At 36.7% G+C, this 16,778-nt stretch overlaps 1 protein-coding gene across 2 annotated transcripts in view; it reads right to left on the bottom strand.

Annotated features, from left to right (window-relative positions):
• Nucleotides 1-6,733: 6,733 nt before the first annotated feature.
• Nucleotides 6,734-16,778, bottom strand: part of DNAJC15 (DnaJ heat shock protein family (Hsp40) member C15) — a 95,342-nt gene continuing 85,297 nt past the window's right edge. The window contains exon 6 of one of the 2 annotated variants that reach the window (XM_037128534.2): nucleotides 6,734-7,255. In XM_037128534.2, coding sequence (XP_036984429.1) covers nucleotides 7,185-7,255 — 71 coding nt within the window. In that variant the 3' untranslated portion in view covers nucleotides 6,734-7,184. The remainder of the gene's footprint in view (nucleotides 7,256-16,778) is intronic. The other variant, XR_005080043.2, reaches the window with a different exon arrangement.

Here is a 16,778-nt window from a genome sequence, read left to right on the forward strand (position 1 = left end):
CACCAGAGGACAGACATTGTTAGATACTTTCATCCTACTCTGCAGGCATAGAAACTGAAATGTTAACACTTCTGAAGTCAACTCTGGCTTTTCTACATTCATAGAAGAGCAAAGGCACTGAAAATCCAAGAGTAGATAAATGGAAAGATGACTGAGTTGGCTTTGGAATGTACTTATTGTTGAATATAGACCTAGTCAATGTTCAAGGAACTTACAAGTCAATCAACTATGAGCATTATAGTCATCAGGTATTAGAAACCTCTAAGAGTTGGAATTTTTTTCACTACTTGATTAGAGCAGCTGAAAGCATTTAAAGTGGTAATTTCAAAGACTTAGGTGGTGACTAAAGTTCTATGGGTTCTGCTAGACACTCTATAACTACAAAATACAATTTTGGAATTTGGCATAAAAGCATAGCATGAATAACCCAGTTCATAGTTAACATTGGAAAGCAATTTTCAAAAATTCAACTGAGCATTGTAATTTCCTTTCAAATGCTGCAAGTTATCTCTTCTTCTCTTTTTAACTTTTTTTCACTGCCCCCGCCCGCTCCTTTCAATAAATTCAGCATTTTTATTCCCAACTTTGTTTTATTGTACAATTTCTTCCTTTCCCAAGTTCCACTGCTTCATTTCATGAGCTGTCTTCTGAACTTGCTCTAGATGTTCTCCTTGGAAGCTCTTGCCCAAGAATGCTTCAAATAAAATCTCCTCAATTTCCTTCATTCCCACACTAAGTCAGAGAAACCCACACTAAAAACTTTGCAACTGAACTTGTGCAAAGTGCAGTTGGATGAACATCATAAGCTTCTGGGACAGAATTAAAGACATTAGGCACTCCTTGCTTGTAATGCCAGTGGCACTAGATCCTTCCATACACCTACTCCACAATCCATAAAACTTCACAACCACCAAAGGATGAACCAAAAGCCCAGCAAGCCTCTTTATTCCATAATGATTCCCATGTATATAGATTTGTACAGTATAATGGGAAAGAGCATGTGCTTCAGTCAAGCCAAATTAGATTTGGATCCTAGTCCCGCCACTGACTAGCTATGCAATGTTGGCGAAGTTCCTAAACTCCACTGAGCCTTTGCTTCTTCACCTGTAAAATGGAGACAATCATAGTACCAATCTCTTCGGGGTGCTATGAAAATTACAAGAGATAACGTACTTAGGAAGCTTGGCATGAGGTACTTAACAAATATTAGCTATTATTAAAATTTTTGGGATTTATGAAAATGAACCAATTCTAATTTCTTGGTCTTTAGAAGTATAGCTCCAATGTCACTATTGAAGCAGTATGTCAACATGATTTTCCTCTTGTCGAAATCAAGTTACATTTCATACTGTTGATTTAATTTTCTAGGGGCATTTTCTTCCTCGAAGTTGAGGTACAAATTTGAAATTTTGGGCTAACGTCTAGCTTGAGCGATCACATCCAGACAATGTGCAATTATACTCACTCCTCGGATGGAGATTGCATATCTACAGCTGTATAATTTCCTGTTCAGACTCCAAATGTTGACCAGTGCTGTTAGGCACCACTCAACAGAGCAGGGGGGGAAATGGTTATTTATGGCAGGAAAAGAAATGAGCAGTATTTAATGAACTTGCATTTCAATTGAGCAGGATTTTTAACAATTTTTTCCAGAAAAGCTTTTTATAAATTCTTTTGCTCAGCAACAACAACAAAAAAAAAAAAAGAAAGAAAGAAAAAAGGAAAAAGAGCACTCAGCTGGGAACAATAGCAACTCAGCTCATAAAAATCATTAGAAGGAACATTTCCTTTGTCTACCGTGCCTAGCAATTTCACTGGTTGGCAACAATTCAGATCACTTAGATTCCACCTTAAAAAAATGAGTTCAGAAAACCTTCTCAACATTTCCAGCTAATAAATTATTCTAACAGAATTCTAATTTCCTAATACGCTTAACTCTACCATAAATGAAATATTAGCTCCTAACTCATAGAATATTTTTTGGCAAGTACATGATACTGATCTGGTGTTAACAGGATATGCTCTTCGGGTTGCCTTTCCATTCATTAGGAGGGAGGTGTGATGCGGACCCATTTACTGCCATCAAACCCTCTTTGTAGCAAGAGGCCTTATTGCAGGTGACTGCTGAGCAAAGTGCACAGTGCCTGCGGACGGCGTGTTCCCACTGGGTGAGATGAGTTGCCTGCTTGGGTATTTAACTCTCACCACAGCCTCTGTAGTTTGTCAGAAGTGGGCTGGGTCAGAGTAACTTGACAGTTTCAACATTAAGGGTCTGACTAATTAATCTTCTCCTGCAAATGTCATTGAAGTACCTTAAGCTAATTTCCAAATGTGTTTAAGATATGTCATTAAAAGCTCTTTTCTATGTTCGAGGTTTCTCATGAGAACCAAAGTATTCCTGTACTTGGACAAAATGTGTTATTTCAAATGACCCTGCTGGAGCATAAGCATGTCTCAAAAGTATCAAGAAAAAAGTTAAGGATCTTTTTTTCTATTTAGTTTGAGCATACTATACATTTTAAGAATGAATTTATTTTCTATCTTTACTGCATGATGTAGTAAGTGCACAATATTTGCTGAATGACTAAAACGCATTTCAAACCAAATAAAGGAAATGGTTTGAGGACTAAATAAAACACTGTCTTCCACAACTGACACACCTTTTCCTTAATAACTTCCCTCCACTTTTGACTTCATGCTGGAGATCGGCACCACCAACTACAGTCTTAAATGGCATTCTGGGTTCCCCTTTAATTAACTGTCCATTTGACTTACACTTTCTCTGGAATCTGAGCAGTAATTATTTTATTTAAAGGTCTTTCCTGCTCCCTCGGATTGCATCTAAGATATAAAAATAAACAGAAGCTGCAATATCAACAAAAAACTTAAGACAAACATGCAATGACAGCAAATATGGAAAAGCAATCTTTACTAAAGATGGATAACCATTCAAATAAGCCATTACAGATAATAAGGAGTTGAGGGTGGGTCACTGTTTAAGATCCAGTTTTGCAAAGACACTGCCATTTAGAAAATAACTGGTGAATTGATATGTACTTAAAATAGCAGTCATATCATCTGAAACTGCTTCAGCTAGTTGTACTTAAAATTCTACAATCCTGACTTTTTTAAAACAATGCCTTAAGTGATTTAACTGGGGCAGGGAGGAGACCCAAATCCTGCCTTGCTACATAGTAAAGATGACGACTAATTATTTCACAATCCTCTACATCCTCTGCCTTTGAAATCTAGGTAGGCTCTAGGACTGTCAGAAGAACTAACTGTGTTCAGACCCACACTGAGTTTGCAGCTTCCACTTCCTGTCTCTTTGGACCACTTTCTTTGTAACCCAGCTGCCATCGTGTGATGACACTCAGCCTCTGGAGAAGACTCTGGAGACAAACTGAGGTTTCCAGTCAAGAGCCAGTACTAACGTGATGTGGCTCCTGCCCCAGTACAGGCTGCATGAAACAGAGATGAGCTGGCCCCACCATGTGCTCCCAAACTGCAGATTCAAGAGTGAGAAAAATGATTACTAGAACACACCTCAAACTCTAATTCAAGGTATTCTAAGATTTAACTTTCAAGGAGCAGTGAAAGAAGTAATAATTATTTATTTTGAACATTTGCTATGTGACTAAATGTTTCATACATCCTTATTCCCTGCAACAACCTTATTAGGATTAGTATCTCCTTTTTATAGATGAGGCAATTATAGACATTGCCTAAGATCATGTAATAGGAGGATAATATTAAAAACCAGATCTAACTCCAAGGCACATGCTTAGCAGGAAAATGGGAATGAAAGAAATTCCAAGCTAATGCTTGGTACTCCAATCCTCACACAGTATGAATTAGAAAATGTCAAAAGGTATGTCCTGAGGGTGCCCCAATATTGCTGAGCATAACTTTCAAAACTAGCACTAACAATTTTTGTAGTATTCAGAAAACATTTTCTGAGCATTTACAAGTTTATGATGTCTACTAAGTACAAGAGTTCCACACAAGAGGTTACAAAGATTAATGACATCGTTTTTGCTCTTACACTTTAAGTGGAGAAATAAGCCATGTTACACATGATACCAAGATAGAAGTACTGCACAATGAAGGATAAAATGTTATGGAAAATTTTATATTCATAACAAAATAGAGTTGTAAGTACAAAGAGATCCTACAAATGCCATCTCCCCCCACTGAATACCCACAACCTATCCCATTATCAATCTCCTATACCGAATCAGTACATTTGTTATAATCAATGAGCTACATTGATACAGCATTCAATGTTCACAGTTTACATTAAGGTGTACAATCTATAGATTTGGACAAATGTCTACAAACATGTATTCATCATTATAGTATCATACAGAATAATTTCTGTGCCCTAAAAATCCTCTGTGCTTTGCCTATTCACTCCTCCCTCCCCCTTAACCCTTGACAACAACCAATCCTTTTACTGTCTCCATAATTTTGCCTTTCCTAGAATGTCATATAATTGAAATCGCACAGTAGGCCTTTATATTGGTTCCTTTCATTAAGGAAGATGCATTTAGGTTTCCATGTTTCTTTATGGCTTGGTAGCTTATTTCTTTTCAGTGCTGAATAATATTCCATTATCTGGGTGCACCACTGTTTATTTATCCACTCACCAAATGAAGGGCACCTTGGTTGCTTCCAAGTTTTAGTAAGAGTGAATAAAGTTGCTATAAACATCTGTGAAAAGGGCTTTGTGTGGATATAAATTTTTAATTCCTTTGACTAAATACCAAGCAGTACAACTGCTAGATTGCTATGTTAAAAGTATGTTTAATTTTGTATGAAACTGCCAAAAACTGTCTTCCAAAGTGGCTGTACTATTTTGTGTTTCCATATTATTATATTAGAGTTCCTGTTGCTCCACATTACTAAAAAAAAAAAGAAACAATGGTATGGGAATTTATTCATTCATTCAACAAATATTTACTGGGTGCCAATGTAGCAGTAGACAAGATAGATATGGTCCCTGCTCCCAGAGAGCTGATTACATTACTTTCACTGGAAGCACAAGAAAAGGAGGGGCACATTAGCTTGACCTTCAATGATCTCTACGCTTTGAGCATGTGAAGATCTGAGGATAGGAAGGGCACTTGAGGTAGAGATAGTAACGAGCAGAAAAATGAAAACCACTAAAGCACAATAAAATTAGGACATGGAAGGAGACTTTAAAGCAAGAACAATATTTTACTAACTCTAAAATTCAATCAATTTTAAGTTAGGCCATTATTTTATATGCCCAGAGAAAAAACATTTATACCATGGCCCTCAAATAGGGACAATTTTGCCTTCCAAGGGACATTTGGCAATGTCTATAAACATTTTTAGTTGTCACAAGTGAGTGGGTGCTACTGGCCTTTAGTAGGCACAGGCATGCATGTTGCCAGTCATCCTACATTGCACAGGAGAGCTCCCACAAAAAGGAATTGTTCAACTCAATACTGATAATATTGCCAACACTGAAAACTCTCCAACTAAGGGAGACAATAAAGTGATAGATGCATCTAGAATATTAAAAAGTATTTTAAAACCCTGGCAGGTGTAGCTCAGTGGATTGAGCATGGGCCTGCGAACCCCACGATCACGGTTTGATTCCCAGTCAGGGCACATGCCTGCTGGGTTGCAGGCCAGTTCCCAGCAGGGGACAGACAGCAGGCAAGCATACATTGATATTTCTCTCCTTCTCTCCTTCCCTTCCTCTCTAGAGATAAATAAATAAATACAATCTTTTTTTTTTAAGTATTTTAAGATAGATGAAGTAAGTTCAGTTTACTGGGGATGAACCCAGAATTTGTAAAGTGGTACTGGAAAATAATGCTGGCACTCTGTTATTGGAATCTGCTTGCTCACCCTTGAAATAGTAAAGTGATGATGACCAGGGGCTGTTTTCAGAAAATAATTTAATCACTTTTAATTACAGTAATTAATACCCCACTTCTGCTATTCTAACTGCTCTCAGAAGAAACACAGACTCACCAATCACATGCTCTCTCTCTTACTGTTGTTAAAGCCCAGCTCTATGCCACTTACCCTATGAAGTTCCCCCAATGCTCTCAATTCAAAATATTCCTTTTTTCTTTCGAATTTCTTCAGCATATAATCTCTACACCCCTACTAGTATTTATGTGATTTATCTTTCTTTTAAATATAAGTTCCTTTGGGTCAGGATCCACAACTGGCTCATATCTATAACTCTCAGACGGGCCACTATAGCACCTTCCACATTTGAAGTGGTCAATAAATATTTGGAATGAGTAATTGAATAAATATACAGTATTGAAGACTGTAATTAAATACAAACTCCTCAGACTTCTCATAGCTCTTTTCAGCTTTTCCTCATAGGGCTCATTTTGCAAATTTTTAATCATTTTATTAGCTTTCCAAGCTCTCATGCTTCAGCTATAGGGTCTGAGAGAGCAGAGTTCTCCAATAAATCCTAACTATTACTTTAGAAAACACCATTTTGTAAATTCCATTAAGTTTCTGATCATTTCCCCATTGGATGGCAGTCAGTGTTTGGTCTCAAAACATTTCCCCATTGGATGGCAGTCAGTGTTTGGTCTCAAAACATTTAAAAGCCCTTTACAGAGGCAGCATACTAAATTCTTCCAAGGAAACGGGGACAATGTGAGTATAAACATGGGGTGTGGGGAGCGGCAAAAGTCGGTTTCCAGTTGTTCATATGGAAGAGACATACAGGTTCTTATTGACTACAACAGCTTTATTAACGCAAAAGAATGTCACAATGCAACTGAAATGCCCGCCCCTGTACAAGCAGTGAAAATGTTTCTACTCATTGCTCACAAACACCAATGACATTACTGATGATGATACTTTTGGGATACTTTTGTGTGGGGGAAGAGGGTATGGAGGGTTTAAAACTAACAGAACAGAAATATTAAAAGGTATGACTATCATAGAGAAAGTAAGAAAATAAAAAAAATCTGTTATAAAAATGTAAAGTATTCCTTTAAAAGATAATAAGCAGAGAGATTGTTAATCTTTTATTATACCACTTAAGAGAGAATAAATTATTTATCATTAGCACATGTATGAAAATTATGACACTGGTGGTTTTGATTAAATTTGCTAGACTTTGTTTTTAACCACCCCCCCTGCTTTTTCCCTTCAGAGCAGTCCTTGAGCATCAATCAATGTTTGGAGGTTTCTTCTAGCAAGTCTTTTGCTTCATTTATTTTGGTTGCTAAGTATGGAGAGCCACCTGAGAACAAAGAAAAACAAGTGTGTTAAAACACACTTTATTAATGATATTTTTAAAAGTCTCAAAGTAAAACACTCTTATAGTTCTGATATTTTTTCTGCACATTCATCCTCAAACATTGCACTGATAAGACATTACCATTCAAATATTTAACCAGCGAATTTTCTAGTGGATGGTTAAGTAAATAAAATGATGGTCCTTCTCCAGGACATTTTTTTAAGAGGGAAGACTATCTTTTAAAGGATATCTCTCTGAAGAAAGTAAAAAAATCCGAGGGCTTTTTCAGAGTCTAATTAAACAAAAACAAAATACATGTTAGAAAGGTAACTATGTATTTCCCAGTTCTAAAAATCATATTTACTAATACAGATGAGCAAACTAATAAATGAATGATAATAAGAATTTAAATAAAATTCTCCCTGTCCTCTGAGATGAACCTATTAGAATACTTACGAAACACAGCCTTACATTCACTATGCCCTAAAATAAAATCAAATCAGTTCTTTCTTAGAATTCTTTAAAATGAATTCTTTCTTATGCAAACAACAAGAGAAAAATTGACGTGAATTTCAAATTCAGAATCATTATAAATCACAAACAGAACCTACTTGACATACAAAAACACTATTGTCACATAAAACCTATTTAAGCATCATATGCCTTCTAATGTCTAGGCCTGAACACTTTCATTGCTTAACAGTCAACCTAACAATCGCATTACAGTTCACCAGTTTGTGTTTGTTTTTATTTTTGTATTCTCCCCTTGAGTACAAATCAAAAAATATACAAATAGTATTGGCCCAAACTGTCCTGACTTTATTCAAGCCTTCTATTGATTAAGGAAAAAGAAAGAAGGCAAAACAGATCAACAAACATGGTACTATAGCAAAAAGGCAATGTGGAAGGAAGCTATATTTAGCTTTTCACCCTTTAGTATACCAGTGACATTTTCACATCAAGATCTGAATTGCTAAACTTATGGAGTATATCAGAGTGTCCTTCAATGTACAAAAAGAATTACAGATGAAGTTGATGAAATTTTCATACATACTTGATTATGAAACAAACTGATTTCATGATTATGTTTAAAAATAATCTTGGAATTAGGCTAATGTCAATTTTGATAGGCTGTTTAAATTTTTAGAGCTACCAAGGTAATGCAAGGCATGTTGTATGTCCTCAGTAAAAATTAAAATATTAAACACAACCTTTAATTGATTGATATGCATTCTGGATATTTTAAATCACAGGCTATAATATGCTCATTTAGAAGAAAAAACAAAGCAAAAGCAAGGAAGACTGAAAAACCTCAGCAAACATTGTATTTACTGATGGCAATGTTAGAGGGATGGACACGGAGCTTCTAATTGATGTTCACAGTAGGAACTTTGACTTGGCTCTCATTCTACCCTCCTAAGCCAAAAATTGTAATTTCTATATTCCATTCAAGTAGTGTTTGATTCAAATTGTGAAATTTGAAAGGCTGAAGTGAGGAAAAGACTTTCTTGCTGGGTCTCTGTTACTGCTGCTAGCAAGAGAGACTGTGGTGAGCAGTGGCAGCCACTGTGCCGTTGTACAGCTCTAGTGGAAATCTATGAGGTGGTGTCTTCACTGACAGAGCAGCTTGCTTGGGGAGTCATTCTTATAGGCCTAGTCTAGAATTTACTCCTCAGACCTTCCAACAATGTGTAACCACTAATTACCTGTACTAAATGCTCCCCTGCCCAAGACACATAGTTTGTGATATGGAATCTTGACTGATATAAGATACATATCCTATATTAAATGGGAAAAACATATGCTTGAATCTTTCAATCCTGCTCAAATTTATTTTTTAAATATATTGTATGGATTATGCCATTACAGTTGTCCCACTCCCCCCCTTTATTCCCCTCCACCCTGCAAACTCCCTCCCCCACCATTCCCCCCTTTAGTTCATGTCCATGTGTCACAAGTTCTTTAGATTCTATATTTCCCATACTATTCTTGCCCTCCCCCCAGTCTATTTTCTACCTACCATCTATGCTACTTATTCTCTGTACCTTCTCCCCCCTCTCCTCCTCCCACTCCCCTGTTGCTAACCCTCCATGTGATCTCTATTTCTATGGTTCTGCTCCTGATCTAGCTGTCCTCTGAGTTTGCTTTTGTTTTAGGTGTGGTTGTTAATAACTGTGAGTTCGCTGTCCTTTCACCGTTCACATTTTTTATCTTCTTTTTGTTAGATAAGTCCCTTTAACATTTCATATAATAAGGGCTTGGTGATGATGAACTCCTTGAATTTGATCTTATCTGAGAAGCACTTTATCTGTCCTTCCATTCTAAATGAAATTTTTGTTGGATAGAGTAATCTTGCTTGTAGGTCTTTGGATTTCATGACTTGGAATACCTCTTTCCAGCCTCTTCTTGCCTGTAAGGTCTCTTTTGAGAAATCAGCTGACAGTCTGATGGGAACTTCTGACTGTCCCTTTATCTCTTGCTGCTTCTAGGATTCTCTCCTTCATTTTATTCTTGGCTAATGTAATTATGATGTACCTTGGTGTGTTCCTTCTTGGGTCCAACTTCTTTGGGACTCTCTGAGCTTCCTGGATTTCCTGGACGTGTATTTCCTTTGCCAGATTGGGGAAGTTCTCCTTTATTATTTGTTCAAATAAGTTTTCCACTTGTTGCTCTTCCTCTTCCCCTTCTGGTACCCCTATAATTCAGACATTGGAACATTTAAAGATGTCCTGGAGGTTCCTAAGCCTCTCCTCATTTCTTTGAATTCTTATTTCTTCATTCTTTTCTGTTTGGTCATTTTTTTCTTCCTTCTGGTCCACTCCCTTGATTTGAGTCCCAGTGTCTTTTCCATCACTATTGGTTTCCTATGCATTTCTCTTCATTTCAATTAGTTTAGCCTTCATTTGTTCCTCTAATTTGTGACTAAAATCAGCCAGTTCAGTGAGCATCCTGATCACCAGTGTTTTGAACTGTGCATCCGATAGGTTGGCTATCTCTTGATCATTTAGAAGTATTGGCTCTGGGGCTTTGAGTTGTTCTTTTTCTTGAGCCATAATGTTTTGGTCTGTTCAAGCTTGTTATGTATGAGGGGCTGAGCCTTAGATGTTCACCAGGGCAGGGCGACCCAGTGGCTGGGTTGTGATGCTGTACATGTGGGTGGGGTCAGAGAGGGGCAATGGTGTTTGTTCTGTTCTCTCTCGGATTTTGGTCCCCTTTGCTGCTTCCCCCAAGCAAATTGGGCCCTTCTGGTGCTAGTTCCCGGATGTGTGGGCTTGTGCATCCTCCAGGACCCTGTGGGTCTCTCCAACAAACTCTCTGTGAGCCTAGGAGCTTCTCCTGGCACCTCGACCTGAAAATTTTTCCAATCAGTGCTTTTAGGCTTTAATTCCTAGGGCTGGGGCCCTAGCCTGAGTGGTCTGTCTCACTGCTTGCTCCTTCGCCTGGTTTATCTGCTCTCGAATGTGTGACTGCAGTCAGCCAGCTGCCTTGTGCCCCCACACCTGGAATCTGCCAACCACTGCCTGGGTCGGTCAGGCCGATTTTTCCTGCCCGACCCCACTCTGCCAGCTGCTGACTCTGCTCCTCTTAACTGTCTGGATGATCGGTTCATTGTTGTCGGACTTCCGTATAGTTCAATTTTCTGTGTTTTGGCTGCGTTTTTGTTACTAAAACTTTTTTGTCTTTAAACTTGGTTCTGCAAGGAAGCACAATGTTTCCACCTACGCCTCCATCTTGGCTGGAAGTCCTGCTCAATTTTCTTGTGGGAATCACCCAGATCCCATTTTATTAGGATACTCACCCTCACCCTTGACCTCTGTACCACTTGCACCTCCACTAAATACTGCTGAAGCTTTTTTGCTTTTGGCAATCATGAACTATCATATTTTAGACCAATCCTCCTACTGAAACCAACTAGAAGAGTTGAACAAAATACAAACACATCAATATGAAAGAATAGGGTCTACCAAGTCAGCCAACTCTTGAGGATTAAGATCCTGAAGGTAAGGAAAATCCATTGTGATGAAGCCAACATTCTGTACTGCTTTTTCCCTTCAAAGAAGCCAAATACCAGCCAAGATCTACTATACAATTCCACTTATATAAAATGCTAGAAAAGAGATATGTAATCTATGGTGGCAGAAAGTAGAACAACAATTATGCAAATTGGGGTAGGGGCTAGCAATGGGAAGGAACACAAGAGAACTTTTTTGAGTTCTGATAAGCCAATATTTTGTTTTTGTATATATGTATATCTTGTGAGATTTTTCTTCATCAGGGCTTGTAACCAAAGATATGCTATCCCCATAAAAAAATCAAAATGTCTTCTCTTTTTCTTCTCTCTCTTTTAAGAAATTCATTTATAAAACTATCCTGGCCAATGTTTTTATTTATTAGGAAGGTGTTTAACTACAGATTAAATTTCTCAAATAGAATTCTTTGAAATGTTTTTCCTAGAATTTATTTCTTCTAAATTTTGAATGTTTTAGTATGAAGCTGATTTTTTTTTTTTCTTAGCAAACTAACCTTTGACTATGTTGGTTCTTTTGAATGCTAATTTCTATTGTGGTATTTTCTTTGATGCATGGGTTATTTAGAAGTATACTGATAAATTTCCAAACACTGAGATCCCTTTGATGTGTTTATTGTTTTCTAATTTAATTAGGTTTATGTCAGAAATCCAGGATTGGCCTTAATATCAGAAAATTTATCAAAGTGATTCATCACATTAACAGAATAAAGAATAAATGTCATATAATCGTCCCAACAGATGCAGAAAATTCAATGCAAATTCATAATAAAAAACTTTAAGTAAACCAAAAATAAAACCATGTCATCGAAGTTATCAAAGAACATAGCAAACATTATACTTAACAGTAAAATGTTGAAACCTTTGGCTCTGAGATCAGCAACAAGGACAGGATATCTACTATCATCATTTTATTTAACACTATTAAGGGTTCTAGACAATGAATGCCCTCCTCTATCCCCAATAAAAAAAGAGTGGAACAAAAGAAATTATCATTCTTCATGAATGACATGATTGAGTTTATAGAAAATCTCAGGATTTAGAAGATCTAAAAGGATACTTTAGACAAAAGGATCTAAAGACAAAAATAAAAAAATTAATAAATGCATTTAATGAGTTGCTGCATACAATAGCAATATATACAAAAAACATTTCTATGTCCTAGGAATAAGTAACTACACAATATAAATTTAAAAAACAATACAATTTATAATAACATTAAAAAATCAACACCTAGGGGTAAATGGAACAAATTATATGTATATGGCCACAACCCAGAAAACTGAAAAGCCTTACTGAAATAAATTAAGATGACCTAAATAAAAGAAAGAATGTATCTTCTTCATAGAAAATTCAATATTGTAAAGATGTCAATGCTCCCTAAATAAATCTACAGATTCACAGTAATTCCAATCATAACCCAGGAGATGTGTGTGTTTGTGAATGTGTGTTTGCACAGGTGCACATACAAACTGACAAGATGATCCCTAGTTTGTAAAAAAAAAATGTAAAGGGACAAACAGAACGTAAAAACCTTATATAACAAAAAATTGAAAGCTTTACACTACCAAAAAAATAAAACTTGTGAAGCTATGCAAATTAAAAGTGTGGTACTGGCACAACAAGGCCCTGACTGGTGTGGCTCAGTTAGCTGGGTATCGTCCCTCAAAGCAAAGGGTCATTGGTTTGATTCCTGGTCAGGGCACATGACTGGGTACAGGTTTGGTCCCTGGTTGAAGCAACTGACTGTTATTTCTCTTCATCTCTTTCTCCTTCCCTCCCCTCTGTCTCTAAAAATAAATAAGTAATTTTTAAAAAGAAATTAATCAATAAAGAAAATAAAAAGCATTCCCATAAATACCTGGTTACTTGATTAGTAACAGGGTTACAACACTGTGGATCACTGGGGAATCAATGCCCTTTTCAATAAATAATGCTGGCTCATTTGAATATCTGTATATAAGTAACTGAAGCTCTGGTCTTGCCTCTCACCATATACAAAAACCAGTTCCAGTTTATTACAGATATAATTCTGTAAGATAAAGGTTCAAAAAATGATCTTTAGGAGCTTTTTATGAACTTGAGAAAGGCAAACATTTCCTAAACAAAATAAAAAAGCAACAACTATAAAGGGAAAGTTTGATAAACTAGGTTATATTAAAATTAAAGAATTTCCATTCATGAATGGATACCATTAAGCATATGCAAAAGCAAGCTACAGAAAAAAAGCTATTTACAATACAAAGAACTCATATATACAATACCAGAACATACAAGTTGGGGCAAAAGTGGTTTATACTTGTGAGTACACAGAACACAGTTTATTCTTGTATTATTATTTATTAATTATTGTATTGTATTGTTTCCATACAAACAAATGCAAACCTACTTTTGCCCCATCCTGGATGTTCTTACCAGAAGCCAGTAAGAAAAAGAGACAACGCAACAGAAAAAATAGATAAGCAAAGTTAATCTATGGTGATAGAAGTCAGGATAGTTGTCAACTTTGAGGAATGGGGAGTGACTGAAAAAGTACATGAGCAAAGTTTTTGTTTGGTTTCATTTTTTAAGAAGATTTTATGTTTTTAGAGAGAGGGGAAGAAAGGGAAAAAGAGGGAGAGAAATATTAATGTGAGACAAACATCGATCGGCTGTGTCTTGCACATGCCCCACCTGGGACTGGGCCCTCAACCCAGGCATGTGTCCTGACCAGGAATCCATCTGGCAATTCTTCACTTCACAGAATGACACCCAACTGAGTCACAATGGTCTGGATATATGGTTTAATTTTTAATATGAGTACTGGCTACATAAGCAGGGTCACTTAGTGATAATTCATTGAGTTGTACTTTTATGAACTTATATTTCAATTTTAAAAAGTTTATTGAAGCACTAATACTAGAGATGTGTTAACCTCCTTGTCATTTGAAGACCCTACAAATTCATACTATCTAAAAATCACTGGGATCAGTAAACTTATGATCAAGGCCATCATAATGAAGATAATGACTATCCATTGTTCTAAAATATTATTTCATTTGGTTCTTCCCACCATCCTTTATAGCTGGCTCAATTATTTTTGTCATTATATAAAGAAACTGAATCACAAAAAAGTTTAGTGAGAGCCTGCACACTTCTTAATCACTACACCATGCAGCTTCTCATTTTGTTACTAGAATTTATTAATAAATATGTCATTATGGTAAACCTTTTCTCTTTCTTTAAACATGTATCACATCCCAGATCCTCTTCCTTTTCAAAAGAACTGAAATCATGTCTTGTGATTCATATTTAAAAATACATATCTACTCATTAGATAATAAATATCTTGAGCAATCATGTCTTAGATTTTTCTGTATTATCAACACACCTCTGAGTACACGAATGGGATTCAAGACATGTGTTTTTTATGAGGAGAAGAAAGTTATTTTCTTCCATCAACTACCAGCTTCGTAGTAGTAAAACCACTCCAGAGATAGAGAAAACAGGTGAAACAAGCGTGTTAGGAGAGGGTGCTTGAAAAATAAATGTCTACGAAACATCTATGTGAGAAATACTAACCAGCACAAGAGAAAATAAGTAAACATTCTATGATTAACATTAGTTCAAAGTTAGGTATAATTTATTGCTTCAGTACATTTCATAATTAGCATACCAACCCAAGGATTAAGAAGATACATGTTCCCTTTAATCTGTTGGTCTTACTTAGGCAGATTCCTTAACTCTCATTGAAACTTAATCAATATCTACATTCCGAATCTGTGGGAAATAAATAAAATACTGCCATTTGCTAATTTTAAGGGTTCTTAAGGGCTACCCACCTTTCTAAAAAGAAAGATGTTACAATCATGTGGAGGCAGATAGCAGTTTGACTTCTGGCATGAGGAGTTCCACTCACTGTTCTGTTCCCCAGAAATTAGCAAAAACTATTAAAAAGCCCCAACTATCTAAAGCCTCTGGAAATATTAAAAGCAAAAATTAAAAAGGAACATCTATTAAAGAAAATCTATGAAAATTCAGTATAAAAAGCAGGAATCTGTGGTATTTGAACCAAAATGGTTCCTTCCTTCCCCCTGCCAAGCTCAGCTAGGGAGAGGCTTCAACTTTGCCTGGGAGGGGCAAAACCTCTATATTTCTCTTCTTGTACCCAGCTGCCTGATGATGAGGCTAAGTCTCAGACAAGTGGAATAAAGGCTCTACCTTAGGTCTAATTCCCCTAGATATTGGCAGCTCAAGAGCTCTTCTCTTAGTCCATAAAGCAAGGAGATTCCACATGAGAAGTATGCCTAGAAGACCCCCACTATTGCACACTTAGCTACTACAGTGGGGGATTGCTCAGGAGAAGCTTGCCATAGTTTCCATCCCCAACTCCAGAGCCCTGGCACAGAGATTTTGACTGTGGAATAAACAGACCATAAAGGCAACAGTTCCTAATCTCTTCCCAAAGAAACTGACTTCATTTCAAACAGTGTGAAGGGCTCTCTCGTAAACAGTGCAAGAACAGTAGAGGTTCTGATAAAAGGCAATTGGAAGGAGATTCATGAATCTACTTAAGATACAGCTTAGACTGTTAACCAGTTCATAGGGTAGAAGCAGGGAATAAGAGAGCAGAATAGGAGCCTTCCTGGAGTCAGAACAAATATCAAATACTGACTTCAGAAACTACTCCATCAAAGAAGCTACAGTCTGCTAGTATGAGTTTGTAGAGAAATTTTTGTCCCATGGCACTGCTGAAAACAACCAAGCAATTGGTCAGGAATTAGTGGAGTTTAGCAGTTGGGCGTGATCGAGAAATAAGAGAAAGAGAGTCTGACCAGTACCACTGTCATCCCAGGGTGACTGTGGGCATACCCTAAGCTGTGCCTCCCTGAGGAGCCGTGCAAGAGGCTTGACACTGTGGGGGATGACAATGTAGAGTATAGGCTTCACGAAAAGAATCCAGCCAGTTTCTAACAAATATTACAAGGTATGCAAAGAAACAGGAAAATATGACAGTATGACCTATATATACATCTGGAAAAAAGCAACAACAGTAACTATCTGTGAAAGTTACCAGCATTAAACTTATGGAAAAAGATTTCAAAGTAGCTATTAGACATAAAATGATGGGAAAAAAATCACTAAAGGGGCTCAAGCATAGATCTGATCTTGCATAAAAAAATTAAACTTGAAGACACAGTGACTGAGATTATGCAAGCCAAAGATCAGAAAAAAAATAATAAAGAAAAAAGAGCCCCAGAGAAACGTATGAGACATCATTATCTCTATCAATCTATGTGTAATGGGAATACCAAAAGGAGAGGAAAGGAGAAGGAAAAATAAATACATAATGGTTTTTCAAAGACTTTCAAATTTACTGAAAAACAATAACCCATACATCCAAGAAGCTCAACAAACTCCAAATAGGATGACTAAAAAGAGACCCCAAAACAGACACATCAGAGTAAAAATATTTAAAAAAAATTACTAGTGTTGGTAGGAGAAAATCTAGAAGTAGTA

The sequence above is a fragment of the Artibeus jamaicensis genome, unplaced genomic scaffold, assembly GCF_021234435.1.
Source record: "Artibeus jamaicensis isolate MK-2021 breed Jamaican fruit bat unplaced genomic scaffold, CSHL_Jam_final contig_414, whole genome shotgun sequence".
Lineage (NCBI taxonomy): Eukaryota > Metazoa > Chordata > Mammalia > Chiroptera > Phyllostomidae > Artibeus > Artibeus jamaicensis.